Source organism: Manis javanica, chromosome 15 (assembly GCF_040802235.1).
Source record: "Manis javanica isolate MJ-LG chromosome 15, MJ_LKY, whole genome shotgun sequence".
Lineage (NCBI taxonomy): Eukaryota > Metazoa > Chordata > Mammalia > Pholidota > Manidae > Manis > Manis javanica.
In genome coordinates, this window is record NC_133170.1 from 29,695,205 (window position 1) to 29,715,389 (window position 20,185).

The 20,185-nt window shown below is 43.6% G+C and overlaps 1 protein-coding gene across 8 annotated transcripts in view; it reads left to right on the forward strand.

Moving 5' to 3' along the window:
- Positions 1 to 20,185, forward strand: part of DDX11 (DEAD/H-box helicase 11) — a 58,914-nt gene that overhangs the window by 27,640 nt on the left and 11,089 nt on the right. For all 8 annotated transcript variants that reach the window (XM_073223307.1, XM_073223309.1, XM_073223305.1 and 5 more), the window contains 7 exons: positions 15,052 to 15,097; positions 16,037 to 16,144; positions 16,336 to 16,423; positions 16,856 to 17,064; positions 18,565 to 18,717; positions 19,637 to 19,683; positions 20,028 to 20,107. In XM_073223307.1, the coding sequence (XP_073079408.1) occupies positions 15,052 to 15,097; positions 16,037 to 16,144; positions 16,336 to 16,423; positions 16,856 to 17,064; positions 18,565 to 18,717; positions 19,637 to 19,683; positions 20,028 to 20,107 (731 nt within the window). The remainder of the gene's footprint in view (positions 1 to 15,051; positions 15,098 to 16,036; positions 16,145 to 16,335; positions 16,424 to 16,855; positions 17,065 to 18,564; positions 18,718 to 19,636; positions 19,684 to 20,027; positions 20,108 to 20,185) is intronic.

Genomic DNA, 20,185 nt, shown 5'->3' on the forward strand with positions numbered 1-20,185 from the left:
CCTTGAAGAATGCTGATGGTAATTTAATAGGGATTTCATTGAATCTGTGTATTGCTTTGGGCAGGATGGCCATTTTGACAATATTAATTCTTCCTAGCCAGGAGCATGGGATGAGTTGCCATTTGTTAGTGTCCTCTTTAATTTCTTTTAAAAATGTCTTGTAGTTTTCAGGGTATAGGTCTTTCACTTCCTTGGTTGGGTTCATTCCTAGGTATTTTATTCTTTTTGATGCAATTGTGAATGGAATTGTTTTCCTGGTTTCTCTTTCTATTAGTTCATTGTTAGTGTATAGGAAAGCCTCAGATTTCTGTGTATTAATTTTGTATCCTGCAACTTTGCTGTATTCCAGTATCAGTTCTAGTAGTTTTGCAGTGGAGTCTTTAGGGTTTTCTTTTGTACAATATCATGTCATCTGCAGATAGTGACAGTTTAACTTTACCAATTTGGATTCCTTGTATTTCTTTGTTTTATCTAATTGCCGTGGCTAGGACCTCCAGTACTTTGCTGAATAACAGTGGGGAGAGTGGGCATCCCTATCTTGTTCCTGATCTTAGAGGAAATGCTTTCAGCTTCTCGCTGTTCAGTATGATGTTGGCTGTGGGTTTTTCATATATGGCCTTTATTATGTTGAGGTACTTGCCCTCTATACCCATTTTGCTGAGAGTTTTTATCTTGAACGGATGTTGAATTTTGTCAAATGCTTTTTCGGCGTCATGCGATTTTTGTCCGTGTTGTTGATGTGGTGGATGATGTTGATGGATTTTCGAATGTTGTACCATCCTTTCATCCCTGAGATGAATCCCACTTGATCCTGGTGTATGATCCTCTCAATGTATTTTTGAATTCGGTTTGCTAGTATTTTGTTGAATATTTTTGCATCTATGTTCATCAGGGATATTGGTCTGTAATTTTCTTTTTTGGTGGGGTCTTTGCCTGGTTTTGGTATTAGGGTGATGCTGGCTTCGTTGAATGAGTCTGGAAGTATTCCCTCTTCTTCTGTTTTATGGAAAACTTTAAAACTTCTTCTCTTTTATGGAGAAAATGGGTATTATGTCTTCTCTGTATGTCTGATAAAATTCCACAGTAAATCCATCTGGCCTGGGAGTTTTGTTCCTGGGTAGTTTTTTGATTACTGCTTCAATTTCTTTGCTGGTAATTGGTCTGTTTAGATTTTCTGTTTCTTCCTTGGTCAGTCTTGGAAGGTTGTATTTTTCTAGGAAGTTGTCCATTTCTTCTAGGTTTTCCAGCTTGTTAGCATATAGTTTTTTGTAGTGTTCTCTAATAATTATTTGTATTTCTGTGGGGTCCGTCGTGATTTTTCCATTCTCATTTCTGATTCTGCTGACGTGTGTTGTTTCTCTTTTTCCCTTAATAAGTCCAGCTAGAGGCTTATCTATTTTGTTTATTTTCTCAAAGAACCAGCTCTTGGTTTCATTGATTTTTTCTATTGTTTTATTCTCAATTTTATTTATTTCTTCTCTAATCTTTATTGTGTCCCTCCTTCTGCTGACTTGAGGCCTCATTTGTTCTTGTTTTTCCAATTTCGATAATTGTGACTTTAGACATTCATTTGGGATTGTTCTTTCTTCTTTAAATATGCCTGGATTGCTATATACTTTGCTCTTAAAACTGCTTTTGCTGTGTCCCATAGAAGTTAGGGTTTTGTGTTGTTCTCATTTGTTTCCATATTTTGCTTGATCTCTATTTTGATTTGGTCGTTGATCCATTGAGTATTTAGGAGCATGTTGTTAAGCCTCCATGTGTTTGTGAACTTATTTGCTTTCTTTGTACAATTTATTTCTAGTTTTATACCTTTGTGGTCTGAGAAGTTGGTTGGTAGAATTCCAATCTTTTTGAATTTACTGAGGCTCTTTTTGTGTTCTAGTATGTGGTCTATTCTGGAGAATGTTCCATGTGCACTTGGGAAGAATGTGTATCCTGTTGCTTTTGGGTGTAGAGTGCTGTAGATTTCTATTAGGTCCATCTGTTCTAGTGTGTTGTTCAGTGCCTCTGTGTCCTTACTTATTTTCTGTGTGGTGGGTCTGTCCTTTGGAGTGAGTGGTGTGTTGAAGTCTTCTAAAATAAATGCATTGCATTCTATTTCTACCTTTAATTCTGTTAGTATTTGTTTCACATATGTTTGTGCTCCTGTATTTGGTGCATATGTATTTGTAATGGTTATATCCTCTTGTTGGATTGACCTCTTTATCATTATATAATGTCCTTCTTTATCTTTTGTGACTTTCTTTGTTTTGAAGTCTATTTTGTTTGATACTGGTACTGCAACACCTGCTTTTTTCTCCTTGTTTGCGTGAAATATCTTTTTCCATCCCTTGACTTTTAGTCTGTGCATGTCTTTGGGTTTGAGGTGAGTCTCTTGTAAGCAGCATAGAGATGGGTCTTGCTTTTTTATTCATTCTATTACTCTGTGTCTTTTGATTGGTGCATTCAGTCCATTTACATTTAGGGTGATTATTGAAAGATATGTACTTACTGCCATTGCAGGCTTTAGGTTCGTGGTTACCAAAGGTTCAAGGGTAGCTTCTGTACTCTCTTTCTGTCTAATTTACCTCATTTATTGAGCTATTATAAACACAGTCTGATGATTCTTTATTTCTCTCCCTTCTTATTCCTCCTCCTCCATTTTTTGTATGTTAGGTGTTTTGTGTGTATGTGTGTGTGCTCTTTTGTGTTTCCTTTGACTGCTTTAGTGGGTAGTTGATTTTATTTTTCGCCTTTAGTTAGTATTTGATTGTTCCACTTTCTTTGCTGTTATTTTATTTTCTCTGATGACATCTGTTTAGCCTTAGGAGTGCTTCTATTTAGAGTAGTCCCTCTAAAATACCCTGTAGAGGTTGTGGGAGGCAAATTTCCTCAACTTTTGCTTGTCTGAGAATTGTTTAATCCCTCCTTCGTGTTTAAATGATAATCGTCTTGGATACAGTATCCTTGGTTCAAGACCCTTGTGTTTCATTGCAGTAAATATGTCATGCCATTCTCTTCTGGCCCTTAAGGCTTCTGTTGAGAAGTCTGATGATAACCTGATTGGTTTTCCTTTGTAGGTGACCTTTTTTTCTCTCTCTGGCTGCCTTTAATACTCTGTCCTTGTCTTTGATATTTACCATTTTAATTATTATGTGTCTTGGTGTTTTCCTCCTTGGGTCCCTTGTGTTGGAAGTTCTGTGTGCTTCCGTGGTCTGAGAGGCCATTTCCTCCCTCAGTTTGGGGAAGTTTTCAGCAACTATTTCTTCAAAGACACTTTCTATCCCTTTTTCTCTCTCTTCTTCTTCTGGTACCCCTATAATGCAGATCTTGTTCCTTTTGGATTGGTCACCCAGTTCTCTTAATATTGTTTCATTTCTGGAGATCCTTTTATCTCTCCTGTGTCATCTTCTCGGCGTTCCTGTTCTCTGATTTCTATTCCATTAATGGTCTCTTACATCTCATCCATTCTGCTTTTAAGTCCTTCCAGAGATTGTTTTATTTCTGTATTCTCCCTCCTTAGCTCTTGCATATTTCTCTGCAAGTCTACCAGCATGGTTATGACCTTTATTTTGAATTCTTTTTCAGGAAGATTGGTTAGGTCTGTCTCCCTAGGTTCCCTCTCAGGGGGTGATGTCTGTGTGATTCTGTTCTGGATCAAATTCTTCTGCCTTTTCATGGTGATGGGCAGATGGCTCGTGTGTCAGCTGGGAGAACAAAATCCCTTCCTGCTTGCTCCTTGTGTTCCTCTCCTGGGAGAATGGCAAACCCTAGCAGCTTGTGTTGGGCAGTTGCACGCAGACGGGGTCTCTGATTCTTGCCTGGGCCGCTGTGGAGTTAGCTCCTTGTGGTTGCTGTGGGCATGGCCGCTTTCAGGCTGCTGCTTTGCTATGGCGAGGCCATGCTGTTGGGGGAATGGCCGGCAGGCTGTTTATCGCTGTGAGGGGCCTCCAAGCTGTGCTTGCACCCAGGGGGTTAGGGCACCCAGTGTTCCCCGGAATTCCCATCTGCTGGGCTGAGTGTGACGGGACAGTTCCATCCGGCTGTGAGGCCCTGTCCCTTTAAGACTTTCAAAAAGCACTGACTTTTCTTTTGTCCCAGGGGTGCTGGCTGCAGGGACCCACTCGCAGGTTTTACTGTCCCATTTCCCTAGTATCCAGCACACCACTCACTGTATGTCTGAGCTCCCAGTACAGATGGCTAGGGCTGGATATTTAGCAGTCCTGGGCTCCCTCTCCCTCCCCGTTCCGACTCCTCTCCTCCCTCTGAGGAGCTGGGGTGAGGGGCGTTCAGGTCCCTCCAGGCCACGGCTTGTATCTTACTCCCTTTGTGAGGCGCTGGGTTCTTGCAGATTTAGATGTAGCCTGGCTGTTGTCCTGTATCTTCTGATCTGTCTTTTAGGAATAGTTGTATTTTCAAAAGTATATATGTTTTTGGGAGGAGATTTCCGCTGTCCTACTCATGCCACCGTCTTGGCTTGTCCTCTAGATTTCCTTTTTTATGGCTGAATATTTCAGTGTGTGTGTGTGTGTATGTGTGCATGTGCGTGTGCATCACATTTTCTTTGTCCATTTATCTGTCTTTGGACATCTTGGTTGTATCCATGTAGTGAACATGTGGGTGCAGGTGTCTCTCTGAGATAGTGATTTTGTTTCTTTCTGGTATATACCCAGAAGTGGAATTGCTGGGTCATAAATGGTACTTCTATTTTGAATTTTTTAGTAACCTCCACACTCTTTTCCATGGTGGTTGCACATGTGTATATTCCCACCATCAGGGCACCATGAGGATTTCTCTACATCCCTGCCAACACTTGTTTTTCTTGTCTTCTTGATACTAGCCATTCTTGATGTGAGGTGATCATCTCATTATGGTTTTGATTTGCATTTTGCTGATGATTAGTAATGTTGAGTATCTTTCACGTCTCTTTTGGCCATCTGTCTTTTTTTGGAAAAATATCTATACAGTTCTTCCTATTTTTTAACTGAACTATTTGTTGTTTTGGTTTTGAGTTCTTTATGTATTTTGGATATTAACCTCTTCCTGGATCTTCCATTTGCAGATATATTCTCCCATTCAGTAGGTTGCCTTTTTGTTTTGAGGATGGTTTCCTTCCCTGTGCAGAAGCTTTTTAGTTTGATGTAGTGTAGTCCCACTTGTTCACTTTGCTTTTGTTTCCCTTGCCTGTGGAGATATATCCAGAAAAAAATTGCTAAAGTCAATGCCCAAGAGCTTACTATCTATGTTTTCTTTTAGGAGTTACATGGTTTCAGGTCTGATATTTAAGTCTCTAATCTGTTTTGAGTGTATTTTTTTGTGTATGGAGTGAGACAGTGATCCAAGTTGATTCTCTTGCATGTAACTGTCCAATTTTTCCAACACCATGTTCTGAAGAGACTCTTTTCCCCATTGTATATTTTTGCCTCCTTTGTTGTAGATTAATTGACCATATAAACGTGGCTTTATTTCTGGGCTCAGTTCTGTTCCATAAATCTATGTGTCTTTTTCTGTGCTTGCACCATACTTGTTTTGATTGTTACAGCTTTGTAGTATAGTCTGAAATCAGGGAGCGTGGTACCTCCAGCTTTATTCTTCTTTTGAAGATTGCTTGGGCTACTTGGGGTCTGGTCTGTTGTGGTTCTGTACAAATTTAAGGATTATTCATTTTAGTTGTGTGAAAAATTCCATTGGTATTTGCATTGAATATAGATCTTTTGGTAGTATGCACATCTTAACATAATTAATTATTCCAGGCCATAAACACAGTGTATCTTTCCATTTATTTATGTCTTTTCAGTGTCATTCATCACTGTCCTAAAATTTTCAGAGTACAGGTCTTTTACCTCCTTGGTTAAATTTATTCCTAGGTAGAAAACAATTCCATTCACAGTTGCATCAAAAAGAATAAAATACCTAGGAATAAACCTAACCAAGGAAGTGAAAGACCTATATACCCTGAAAACGACAAGACACTCTTAAGAGAAATTAAAGAAGATACCAATAAATGGAAACCCATCCCATGCTCTTGGATAGGAAGAATTAATATTGTCAAAATGGTCATCCTGCCTAAAGCAATCTGTAGATTTAATGCAATTCCTATCAAAATACCAACGGTATTCTTCAATGAACTAGAGAAAATCATTCTAAAATTCATATGGAACCACAAAAGACCTCAAATAGCCAAAGCAATTCTGAGAAGGAAGAATAAAGCTGGGGGCATTACACTCCCCAACTTCAAGCTCTACTACAAAGCCACCCTAATCAAGACAATTTGGTACTGGCACAAGAACAGACCCATAGACCAATGGAACAGACTAGAGAGCCCTGATATAAACCCAACCATACATGGTCAATTAATATATGATAAAGGAGCCATGGATATACAATGGGGAAATGACAGCCTCTTCAACAGCTGGTGTTGGCAAAACTGGACAGCTAGCTACATGCAAGAGAATGAAACTAGATTATTGTTTAACCCCATACACAAAAGTAAACTTGGATTAAAGACTTGAATGTAAGTCTTGAAACCGTAAAACTCTTAGAAGACAACATAGGCAAACATCTCCTGAATATAAGCATGAGCAACTTCTTCCTGAATGCATCTCCTCGAGCAAGGGAAACAAAAGCAAAATTGAACTAATGGGACTACATCAAACTAAAAAGTTTCTGTATGGCAAAGGACACCATCAACAGAAGAAAAGGCATCCTACAGTATGGGAGAATATATTTGTAAATGACATATCTGACAAGGGGTTAACATCCACAATATATAAAGAACTTACATGCCTCAACACCCAAAAAGCAAATAACCCGATTAACAAATGGGTAGAGAATATGAAGAGACAGTTCTCCAAAGAAGAAATTCAGATGGCCAACAGACACTTGAAAAGGTGCTCCACATTACTAATCAGGGAAATGCAAATTAAAACCACAATGAGATATCACCTCACACCAGTAAGGATGGCCAGCATCGAAAAGACTAAGAACAACAAATGCTGGCGAGGATGCAGAGGAAGACTGCTGGTGGGAATGTAAGCTAGTTCAACCATTGTGGAAAGCAATATGGAGGTTCCTCAAAAAACTAAAAATAGAAATACCATTTGACCCGGGAATCCCACTCCTTGGAATTTACCCAAAGAATACAAGTTTTCAGATTCAAAAAGACATATGCACCCCTATGTTTATTGCAGCACTTTTTACAATAGCCAAGATATGGAAGCAACCTAAGTGTCCATCAGTAGATGAATGGATAAGGAAGATGTGGTCCATATACACAATGATATACTATTCAGCCATAAGAAAGAAACAAATCCTACCATTTGCAACAACATGGATGGAGCTGGAGGACATTATGCTCAGTGAAATAAGCCAGGCAGAGAAAGGCAAATGCCAAATGATTTCCCTCATTTGTGGAATATAACAGTGAAGCAAAACTTAAGGAACAAAATGGCAGCAGACTCAGAGACTCCAAGAATGAACTAGTGGTTACCAAAGGAGATGGGTGTGGGAGGGTGGGTGGGGAGGGAGGGAGAAGGTGATTAAGGGGTATTATGTTTAATACACATGGTGTGGGGGATCGCGGGGAGAACAGTGTAGCACAGAGAAGGCACATAGTGGATCTATTGCATCTTACTACACTGATGGACAGTGATTGCATTAGGGTATGGGTGGGGACTTGATAATATGGGTAAATGTAGTAACCACATTGTTTTTTCATGTGAAACCTTCATAAGAGAGTATATCAATCATACCTTAATAAAAAAGAAAAAAAAAATTTATTCCTAGGTATTTTATTCTTGATACAATTATAAATGAGATTGTTTTTTTTTTTGCTAGTTTATTTTTAGTATATAGAAATGCAACGGATTTCTGTATTTTGATTTAGTAATCTGCAACATTACTGAATTAAGTTATCCTAATAGTTTTTTGGTGGTGTCTTAGGGGTTTTCTATATATAGTATCATGTCATCTGTAAATAGTGAGTTTTACTTCTTCCTTACCAACTTGAATACCTTTTATTTCCTCTTGTCTGCTGTGGCTAGGACTTCTAGTACTGTGTTGAATGAAAGTGGTAAGAGTGGGCATCCTTGTACCTGATTTTAGAGGAATAGCTTTCAGCTTTTCACCATTGAGTATGATGTTAGCTGTGGGTTTGTCGTATATGGCCTTTATTGTGTTGATATATGTTTCTTCTATACCCACCTTGTTGAGAGTTTTTTATCATGAATGGAGATTGAATTTTGCTTTCTTGGTATCTGTTGAGATGATCATATGGTTTTTATCTTTCCTTTTGGTAGTATGGTATATTACATTGATTGATTTGTTGGTGTTGAACCATCCTTGCATTCCCTGGAATAAATTTCACTTGATCATGGTGAATGATCCTTTTAATGTATTTTTTTTATTTTAGTATCATTAATCTACAATTACATGAGCAATATTATGTTTATTAGGCTCCCCCCATCATCAAGTCCCCCCCCACATACCCCATTACAGTCACTGTCCTTCAGCATACTAAGATGCTATAAAATCACTACTTGTCTTCTCTGTGTTGTACAGCCCTCACCGTGCCCCCCCTACATTAAGTCTGCTAATCATAATGTCCCTTTCTTTTAATGTATTTTTTAATTTGGTTTGCTAATGATTTGGTGAGGATTTTTGCATCTATGTTCATCAAGGATATTGATCTTTAATTTTCTCATTTTATAGTGTCTTTAGGTATCATGGTAATGCTGGCCTCGTAGAATGAATTAGCAAGCATTGCTTCCTCTTCTGTTTTTTGGAATAGTTTGAGAAGGACAGGTATTAACTCCTCTCTAAATGTTTGGTAAAATTTATCTGTGAAGCTGTGTGATCCTGGACTTTGATTTGTTGGGAGTTGTTTGATTACTGATTCAATTTCATTACCAGTAATAGGTGTTTTCAGATTTTCGATTTCTCCTTTATTCAGTCTTGGAAGATAATATGTTTCTAGATATTTATCCATTCTTTTTAGGTTGTCCAGTTTGTTGGCATACAACTTTTTGTAGAATTCTCCTATAATCCTTTGTATTTCTGTGGTGTTATAAATTCTTCTCTTTCCTTGAGTTTACTCTCTTCTTTTCTTGTCTTTAGGTGTGAAGTGAGTCTCTTATAAGCAGATGAGCCTTGGATTTTTATCCAGTGATTCGTCATATATCTTTTGATTGGAGGATTTAGTTCATTTACATTTAAAGTAATTATTGATAGCTGTGTATTTACTGCTTTTTGTTCATTGTTTTTATGGTTGTTTTGGAAGTTCTCTGTTCCTTCCTTTCTTCTTCTCTTTCCTTGTGATTTAGTGACTTCCTTTAGTGTTATACTTGGATTTCCTTCTCTTTGATTTTTGTGTATCTGTTAAAGGTTTTTGGTTTGTGGTTTCCATGGTTATGTATAGCATCCTATGTATATAGTAGTCTATATTAGGTTGATGGCTTAAATTTGAACACATTCTAAAAGCACTTCTTTTTTATTAAACCCCCCTCCACATTTTATTTATATGATGTCATAGTTTACACATTTTTATTTTTTGTGTCCCTTGATTAGTTTTTATATATAAAATTGATTTTACTACTTTTGTCTTTGGAACTTTATACTACCTTTATAAGTGATTGATCGGCTACCTTTACAGTATGTTTGTTTTTACCAGTGAAATTTTTTTCCTTTCATAATTTTGTACCAGTTATGGTCTTCTCCAGTTGAAGAAGTCCTTAAAATATTTCTTGTAAGACTGGATAATGATGATCTCCTTTAGCTTTTGTTTGGGAATCAGCCCTGGATGATAACCTTGCTGGGTAGAGTATGTGAATATATCACACTACCACCTTCTGGCCTACAGAGTTTCTGCTGAAAAATCAGGTGATAGCCTTATTGGGTTTCCCTTGTATTTAACTGTCTACTTTTCTCTTGCTGCTTTTAGGATTCTCTCTTTATTTTTCATTTTCACTGTTTTTACTACGTGTCTTGGTGTGGCCCTCCTTAGGTTCATCTTGTTAGTGGCTGTCTGCTTCCTTGACCTGTCTGTCTGTTTCATTCCCCATGTTAGGGGAGTTTTCAGGTAGTATTTCTTCAAACAGGTTTTCTACCCCTTTCTTCTCCTTCTGGGAACCCTATTATGTGAATGTTGTTTTGCTTGAAGTTGTGGCAGAGATCTCTTAACCTCTCCTCTTTAAAAACTTCTTTTTTCTGCTGTTCAGTTTGATTGCTTTTCCCCACCTTTTCTTGCAGATTGCTAATCCGTTGTTCCACAGCCTTTAATCTGCTATGGATTCCCTGTAGTGTGTTTTTCATTTCACATATTGTATCCTTCAGCTCTGACAGCGTTTTTTATTATTTCCCATCCTTTTGTTAAAGTCCTCCCTGAGTTCATCTATTCTTCTGTCCAGTTCAGTGAGCATCTTTATGACCATTACTTTGAGTTCTTTATCAGGTAGATTGCTCTACTCTGTTTCATCTAGCAGGTTTTTTCCTGACATTTTGTCTTGTACTTTCATCTGGAACATACTCCTGTACCTCCTTATTTTGTCTGGCTCTCTGTGTTTGTTTCTGTGTATTCAGTCGGTTATGTCTCTTGGTCTTGCATGCAGTGGCTTTATGTAGTAGACATCATGTGGTACCAAGAAGTGCAATACCCCCTGCTCACCAGAACCAGGTGGCTCCAGGGGAGTCTACTATATGGGCTGTGTGCACCCTTCTGTGGTGGCTGAGTCAGGTTGCTGCAGGTGGGCTGTTGTCCCGGCCAGCCCTGCCTGGCTCTCAGCAGTGATGGCTGTGACTGCTGCAGGGGCATGGGCTCGCAGGCTCACTCCCCGTGTGGCCTCCAAGAGGCTCTGCTGCAGCCCCTGCAGGTGCGCTTGCTCACAGGTGGGCCCAGCTTCAGCCTGGCTGTCAGCAAATGCTGGGCAGGGAGGGGGCAGGTTGGGAACTAATGTGAGCATGCTGGTGGGTGGAACTAGTTCCTCCCCTCAGGGCAGGAGATACTCTGGTCCTGGCAGGGGCTAGTTGCTGGGTATGGTAGGTTGGTAGTTGCTCTGGGGGGGATACCAGTCCCAACTGAGGCTGTTCCCTGGTTGTGGTGGTGTGGCAATCGCTTTGGAGGGGCACCTGCTGGGGTGGAGGGTTGGGCAGGGCAAGTCTGCAGGGAAACACAGGGCAAAACAAGCAGTAGAGTCATGGTAGATGGAGAGTTTCAGTTGGCTCCTGCAAGCATCTGGTCAGCTAGGGTGAGGGAGGGCAAGAAAATGGTGCCAGCTAGCCTCTTCTTCCCTGGAGAGAGCTCCTGCAGATCTTGCCCCTCAGGCTCATGGCCCAAAGTTAATTGTTAATTCTTCACGTATAACCCAGGTGCTTTTCAAATTGCTACTTCTGTGCTGGGTCTCAAACTGATCACCATCCAGGAGCAGAGGCTCATTCCAGCAGCCCTGCAGCTCTCCTGGAGTTAAGCCCTGCTGATTTCAGAGCCACCTGTACAGAAGCTCATCTAGTGCAGGTTCCCAGGGTCTGGCTGCCAGGATGCCAGGTGTGGGGCTTTACCTCCTTGCTCCCTCCTTCTTGTGGGCTGGGTTTGGAGAAGGGTTTGGATCCTGACTATGGCTCTGCCTCCTTCATTTTTCTTAGTGTGGCCTTTTCTTTGTCATTCACTGTGGCAGGTCTGTTCTGTAGTCTTTGGGTTGTTTTCAGAGTTGTTCTATATGTTGTTGCTGCCTTGGTATGTGCATGGGAGGAAATGATCAATGTGACTTCCTATTCTGCCATCTTCCCAGGATCCCCACCCCTCTGCTCATTTTTTAATCGATGATTTGGTTTTCTGCTATTGAGTTATATGAGTTCCTTATATATTTAGGCTCTAAACCCTTTATCAGGTATATGGTTCGTAAATATTTTCTGCCATTTGATAGGTTGCCTTCTCATTTTGTTGATGGTGTCCTTTGCTGTGTAGAAGCTTTTGGTTTGATGTAGTTCCACTTGTTTTTGTTTTTGTTGCTTGTACTTTTGGTATCATATCCAAAAAATTGCCAAGACCAATGTTAGGAAGCTTTTTCCCAGTGTTTTCTTCTAGGAGCTTTGTAATTTCACATCCCACATTTAAGTCTTTAAGTCTGTTTTGAGTTAATTATTATGAGTAGTGTAAGATAGGGGTCCAGTGTCGACATTTTGCATGTGAATATCCAGTTTTCAAACACTATGTTAAAGAATCTCTTTTCCCCTTTGGGTATTTGTGGCTCAAATATTAGTTGACTATGTATGTGTGGGTTCATTTCTGGGATCTGTTATGTTCCATTGGTCTGTGTGTGTGTTTATGCCAGTATCATACTGTTTTGATTATTGTAGCTTATAGATTGAAATCAGGATGTGTGATGCCTTCAGCTTTGTTTTTGTTTTTTCCTCAATATTGCTTTGACTATTCAGGGTCTTTTGTGATTCCATGAGGTTTTTAGGATCACTTTATTTATGTGAAAAATGCCATTGAAATTTTGATAGGGATTGAATTAAATCTGTAGATGGCTTTGAGTAGTATGGACATTTTAGCAATATTCTTCTTGTCCATGAACATGGGATATTCCATTTATTTGTATAGTTTCTTTCATCAATGTCTGACAGTTTTCAGTGTATAGATATTTCATTTCCTTGGTTAAATTTATTCCTATGTATTTTATTGTTTTTGATGCCATTGTAAATGAGATTGTTTTGTTTTTCAGATAGTTCATTGTTAGTGCACAGAAATGCAACTGCTTTTTCTATGTTGATTTTATATCTTGCAATTCATTTTTTAGTTTTAACAGTTTTTTGGTAGAGTCTTTAGAGTTTTCTATATATAAAATCAGGAGATCTGCAGAGACTGTTTTACTTCAACCTTTCTGATTCAGATGCCTTTTCTTTTTCTTATCTGATTGCTGTGGCTAGGACTTCCAGTACTGTGTTGACTAGGAATAGTGAGAGTGAACACCCTTGTCTTGTTCCTGATCTTAGAGGAAGTTTTCAGCCTTGCACCATTGCGTATGTTGTGTATGGCCTTGGTTGTGTTGCAGTACATTCCTTCTATACCTTATTTGTTAAGAGTTTTTAACATGAATGGATGTTGAATTTTGTCATATGCTTTTTGTGCATCTTTTGAGATGATTGTATGATTTTTATCTTCCATTATGTTAATGTGGTATATATGTTTATTGGTTTGCTTGTGTTGACCATCCTTGCATCCCAGGGATAAATCCCACTTAATCATGCTATATGATCCTTTCAAAGTCCTGTGCAATTCAGTTTGCCAGTATTCTGTTGAGAATTTTTGGTCTGTATTCAACAGGGATATTGTCCTGTATGTTTTCTTTTTTCGTAGTGTCTGTATTGGCTTTGGTATCAGAGTTAATGCTGGTCTTGTAAAATGAATTTGGGAGTGCTCCTCCTTTTCAGTGTTTTAGACTAGTTGGAGAGGGATTGATACCATTTCTTTAAACATTGTGGTAGAATTCACCAGTGAAACCATCTGGTTCTAGGTGTTTCTTTGTCCGTGCTCAGAGGCCTGCCCTTAAGTACAGATTTCAGGGCATGGATTAGAACCAAAACTTAATACCCTGCTCAAGGCTGAGATGTCTGGGCTGCTTTATGCATCTCACTCAGGCAGAGATGGTAGCAGTGAGTACTCCAAAATCCCTTTCCTACTGCCTCCAAGATAGCTTGTCCACTCTTACTTCTCCTCAAGAGCCCCTTAGGAACAAGATAAAGACTTGAATGAAGTTTGTGATTATTAGAGAAACAAAGTGCTCCTTAAGGTCTGAGCAAGAGCCATTAATCCTGCAGATTAGCTTCTGTAGCTTCCGAAGCTGTGGCATTTTGAGAGGACACGAACGAGCCTCTCTAAGGACACAACCAATTCTGAATGCAAATTTTTGCTCTTCATTTCTTCACACTTACAACATTAGGTCCTGTTGAGTTTGCTAACCATGTGGTATGTGATTTAAATCCAGGCCTTTTGGACAAAGCTGACTGAGCAATTTTTTATTGACCAGGAAGCCAACCCTATAAATAACTCCTCTTATAATAGCTGAAGGCTATTTGCATTTCTGCTTTTCAAAAAAAAAATTGCTAGGTTAACAAAAACATTCTATATGATGGTTCTGTCAGTAACATGTACCTATAAAAGGATTTTGTGTTTCTAAAGGAACCTAGACTAATGCTCATTCAGCCATGTAATGTGGGGCTGGCCTCCTTCTCAGTGGTGGGCTCTTACTCACTCTCACTGCTCTAAAGAGGCAGGCTGAGGTACTGAGGAGAGAAGAGGCCTGCCTGGTCATGAGTGGCAGCTGTTTATTCACTCAATCAGTCCTCTGTGGCTCCAGTCAGGAAATGTGTGTGGAGTGCCTGCTGTGTGCTGGGCTTCGGGTGGGACCCCAGAGTGTCACAGAAACCAGACATGCCCAGGTGCTGCCTGTGGACATAACAGTCTGGTGGGGGAGACACCCCAAGAATAGCAATTTTGAATGAGATGGGTAATTATAAAGAACAGGTGTAGGGGCCAAGGATGGCCTCCCAGGAGGAGGTGATGTTTATGCGGAGATCTCAAGGTTGACAGGAGCTGGCTAGGTAAAATGGGAGTCAAGGAGAGAGTACTCCATGCAGAGAAGAGCACGTCCAGGGCTCTGCGGTGATGAGGAGCAGAGGTCTCCTGGGGAACTGAGAGGAGTCTAGTTTACTGGAGGGCAGGCAGTGTGGGGAGAGCCCCCTCAATGACAGAGTCAGACACTGGACCCAGGCATAGGGGTGCCACGCCCCTTTCTCCTCTCCCTCCTGAGTGGCAGTGGGCCCAGGGCATTGGTGTTGGCCAGGAGGGCATCTCTGCAGAGCGAGGGGGGATTGGGCACCTGGTGGGGCCTTGGGGCTGGACTGTGTCTGCCTCCTTCCAGCTCAGAGCTCAGACCTCTGTTCTGATGGCCTCTGTTGAACCTACATCCTTAGGCCCAGGGCTAGTCACTGGCATGTGGCGGATGCCCAGCACGTGTTTTCAGTTGACCAGCATTTCCTGAGAAGACTGTTTTCTCAGTGTTGTTTCTCTCTTAGAGTGGATGAGGATGAGGATGACCTGGAGGAAGAACATGTAACTAAGGTAAGACCTTGTCCTGGGAATTCTGCTGTAATGGGTGCCGAGTCCAGGGCTCTCCATCCCCAGGGACCGTGTGACAGTCCCTTCATCTGCTTCCCCCTCTTGCTGTTGAAGGGCTCCAGTCTGCTGAGTGGGGCTCCCCAGGCCCGGACCATGGTCCCCAGGTGCTCACCTGGCAGGTGGGGCTGGGCTCCTGGGATGAGGCTTGGCTCAGGTGCCCCAGGGCGTCAAGGAGCTGCCTCCTGGGCTGAGGCTATGCTTTCTCCTCCATGGGGGTGGCGGGAGGGGGAGACAGGCCAGAGCAGGAATGCTCCACCCTTGGCCCCCCCATGGTCTGTTCCTCGTGTGTGTGTGTGTGTGTGTGTGTGTGTGTGTGTGATTTGCATGGAATGCCTCTCGGTAGGTGTGGGTGGCACCTCTCTGATTTAGAGAGATTTGCTTTCATTCATGTGAGACTAGTTTTTGTTTTTGAAATGAGGCATTCCCCTCCCTACTTTTCCTTTTCTCACTCCTCTGGATCTTAGAGGAGCCCAGACTGTGTTCAGATGAACCCCTGCCTGCCGGCAGCCCTGCGCATTGAGCCCTCAGGGAGCCCTCCCCAGCACACTCCCCAGAATCAGTCTCTCCCCTGTCAGGAATCACCACTCTGGGAAGTACTGTTCCCAAGGGGACCAAGGCCTGCAGAGACAGAGCATCCAAGGCTGGGGGCTGCTGACGGGAGGAGTTCCATCTTGCAGGAACTCTCTGGAACTTCTGGAGCTGAGGGTGCAGTGGGGACACATTAGCACAGACTTGCTCCGGGAGGGTCACCTTGCTCTCTGTGTCTTTGAGGCCATTCCCTGTTCCTCAGCCTCTTGGGCCATGGCATTCTGTGATGTGCAGAGGATATTCAGGTACGGTGCAGTCTCCTCTTTGAAATCCCCTTCTTTTTCTTTGGAGCAGATCTATTACTGTAGTCGGACACACTCCCAGCTGGCCCAATTCGTGCACGAGGTCCGGAAGAGCCCTTTCGGCAAGGACACCCGGCTTGTGTCCCTTGGCTCTCGGCAGGTACACAGAGGCAGGGTGTCTCAAACCAGGCACACCCTGGTCCCTTCCCTGTGCCTTCGTCTTCCTCTCCCAGGCAGGCCAAGTGGTGGGTCCATGGAACAGAGGCAGCTGGGTGGGCAGCCCCGGGTGAGTGCTGTATATCATTTTGCCAGCTCCATTTCTTTGACTCTTCCTCCCTCCTCTGCCCGTAGAACCTGTGTGTAAACGAAAATGTGAGGACACTCGGTTCTGCGCAGCTCATCAGTGACCGCTGCCTGGAGATGCAGAGAAGCAAACATGGTAGCCACAGTGCCCTTGAGCTGCAGACAGAGCCCCTGGGGCTGTCATGTAGCCTTAGGTGGTGCTGGGAAAGGGGGCAGGAGTGGAGTGGACCCAGGGGTGCAGGAGATAAGGGCAGACTCCCAGCTGGCAGAAATGGAGGCAGAGCCGAGCCCAGGTTCCCCCTAAAGGCCGTCTCCTTGGGAAGGGGCGTTTTGCTTGCTGGGTCAGCATCTGGTCCGAAACCCTGACTCTCAGACAAGTTTATCAGCTGCTCCTGAGAACACAAAGCAGGTAGGTGCCAGGGTGCTCTGAGGAGACCATCGTAAGCAGTACTTGGAAGGGCTTTCTAGACCCCATAGAGAGAGGTCTTAACACTGCAGACCAGCTCCTGGCCCCATGGACAGTTAGCATTCTTTCTGCCCTTGTCCCTTGGGCCTCTGCCACCCTCAGAGAAGAAGAGCAAAGCTGAGGAAGAGAAGCCCAAGAAGAGAAAGCAGGAGCCTCAGGCTGCCTGCCCCTTCTACAACTGTGAGCAGCTGCAGCAGCTCCGGGATGAGGTCCTGGCGGAGGTGAAAGACATTGAGCAGCTGGTGGCCCTGGGGAAGGAGGCTCGGGCCTGTCCCTATTATGGGAGCCGGTTTGCCATCCCAGCAGCCCAGGTGAACACCCTGGAGGGTTGGGCAGCAGCTCTTGTCTCTAACTGCAGCCTAGGCCACAAGGGAATTCCCTATTCCTCTTTTCATTCAGAAGGGTATCCCTGGCCAGGGGTGGACTCACGTGTAACCCACTCTCCTAGTACATCAGGTTGGGGCAGCTCCAGTGTCCTTGGTGGCTCTGGACCTCCGGGACAGTTGGCATTATTGTGGGACAGCAGAGAAGAGCCAGGAAGGACTGTGAATTCCTGATGAAAAACTAGTAGAGGTGCCAGGGATGCAGGGAGGGAGCTGCAGAATGTAGATATGTTTCCAAATGGCCTTTCAGAGCAACTGTCCCAACTTAATGCACCTGCCTGCCCCATGTGGGAATACCATCTTCTCTAGACTTGCCGTATTGACTGTTAGCTTTAACCAGAGAAAAACTGCCATTTGGACATACTGTTATCTGGTAGGTGTGATTTAAACTGTTTTCTGCCACTTGCTTAATTTGACTTTCGGGAAAAGGTATCATTCACGGAGAATTCCATGCAATCAAGAAGAGATCTAAGTAGATTTTCAAAGATGCAGGGAACTACGTGGGTAATAACTTCTACATGGCGGTGGAGTGCCCATCGGTACATGACCCTGACCTGTTGGGGGGTACCCCCCTGGAAGTCTGGGATCCTCCCAGCTCACTGGTCTCATGCCCTTGCCAGGTGCTGTTTGCCACAGCGTAAGGTTAGTGCTATTAACATGCATATGCAAAAATAGTAAGATGTCCTGAAATTTTTATGATCTTAACTTAGTAAGGCACTTTTCACCTCATTTTTGCTTTTATAGTGTCCCACTTAAATGGCTAAGGCAGATGTTATCCATATTGTACACATAAGGACACTAAGGCCCAGAAAGGCTGTGATTTATGTTTTCTCACAGCAAGTGAGTAATGGAGCCAGTATTAAAACCCTAGTCATAAGTTTCCAGTTTTCTGGATTTTCACATGTTTGTCAGTATTGTTCTAACTGGAAAATTATCCTCACAACACTGCACCTAAAATTTACAGTGTGCTTTTATTTTTGTGACCCCAATGTCTACTCTGTCGATCTGCATTTGAGATAAAGCTTATCAAGCCCATTTTGCAGCTGAGAAAATCGAGGTTCAGAGAGGTGGTGAGTTTCCCAAGAGTCACACGGCTGGGAAGTGGCCAGAACCCAGGGCTGCTTTTAATACTCGAGGGGTTTTCACATTTGAGCCAACTTGGGTGCTTCTACCTTGGGGGCACGTTTAGTCCTCAGTTCAGTTGGAAGTCAGAGCGGCTCCCATTTTAGCTGTTCTGTATATTTGATGTGGCCCCTAAAACTTTTGAGGAAAGGGTTTGCAGCCAAAAGCCCAGTACTGTGCTGTAGGTTTCTCTCTCAAGTTCCCTTCACATATTCCGGGCAGCACATAGAACCACTCACATCAGGAGCTTAGTATCAACTGGGCCCCCCCACCTGTGGGATCTCAGGCTGCCCATCTCCTCCCCAGCTGGTGGTGCTGCCCTACCAGATGTTGCTGCATGCGGCCACCCGGCAGGCCGCGGGGATCCGGCTGCAGGGCCAGGTGGTGGTCATCGACGAGGCGCACAACCTGATTGACACCATCATGGGCATCCACAGTGCCGAGGTCAGCGGCTCCCAGGTGGGTCAGCCTCGCTGTCCCGGGCCAGGCCTGCTATGGGACGAGGCACGTGGTTGCTCCTCTCAGTACCCAGAGTCCCTCTGTGGAGGGGGCTTGGCAGAGGGTGCCCAGAGTCAAGGCAGTGCCGTCATCAGAGACAGAATCTGGCTTCCCAGCAGATCTTAGACTACAGAGGCCTAGCTCAGGAGAGGCAGCTCATTTCCCTGCTCTTTACCAGCCTGTGTCACCCCAGGTCCTCCCAGCCCAGGATGCTAACTAGTTCTCCATTACCCCAGGCAATGGGACTGAAGAAGCAGGGGTACCCATGTAGTGGGATGTTATTACCGATGCTGCTTTGAGGGACGCTCAGGATTTCTGAAAGCCACCATTTATTTACTTTTTACTTTTCCTGTGCCACACCACACGAGGAGTCTCTAATTTTCACACTGACTACATGGTGCTAGTGTTTTGGTTTTGTGTTGAAAACTCTCAGATTCAGAGTGGCTTAAGCAGTGTGTCTAAGGTCACACAGCTAATTGTGGAGCTCTGATTTGACCACTGGTTTCTGACCCCACATGACCTCCCACCACCTCTACTGATCAGTGCCTGGGTGACCTTCAGCCAAAATGTGATGGCTGCCTTGAACCAGACAGCAAGTCCTTCCCCAGCCCAGTAAAAACTAGCAGGGGGACTCCCTCCCTGAGAGATTCAGCCTCTTGCTTTTTCCCTGATTCAAAGTGGACCGTGTGGCAGAGCCTGCCTTTCTTCTTTTAAAACCCGTGCCTTTTGTCTGTACCCAGCCCCACTGTCCGCACCTTGGTGTCTCCCTGTATGTCCTGGCTGGCATTCTCTAGGAGTAACTAAGATGTCACTGGTACAGGCCTTGGCTGTCTGCCCAGAGCCTGGTCTGCCTTCTCACCTGTTCTCTGTCCTTCCCCAGCTCTGCCATGCCCACTCCCAGTTGCTCCAGTATATGGAACGATACGGGTGAGACACTGACCCCTGAAGGGGAGGGAAGGCCCTGCCCACCTCAGGGCCCTGTTAGCCTCTGACAGGGGGCATGTGGGGCACCGTCAGTGGCCTGCCTGGGCCCTGCATCGGGTGGGCCAGCGTGCTGTCACCGTGGCGTGTACCCCATACAGACCAAGGGCACTTGAGACTGAGAGCTGGCTGTGAAGGCCTTGGGCCACGACCAGCCATTTTTCCTGGGAGTGTATTTGTACCTGTGACCCTCTTGGAAAGATAACAGACAGATAGGCCTCAGCATGGGGCCTTGGGAGGGCAGTTGCTGTTGGATTACCACCACTTGACAGCCATTTTTGTCTCCTCAGGAAGCGTCTGAAGGCCAAGAACTTGATGTACATCAAACAGATCCTGTATCTGCTGGAGAAGTTTGTAGCCGTGCTAGGTGGTAAGGAGCACCATGGCTGGGCCTGTGGAACTTACTGGACTCCATTCTCTGGATGCAAGTCCAGAAACCTGGATTTTC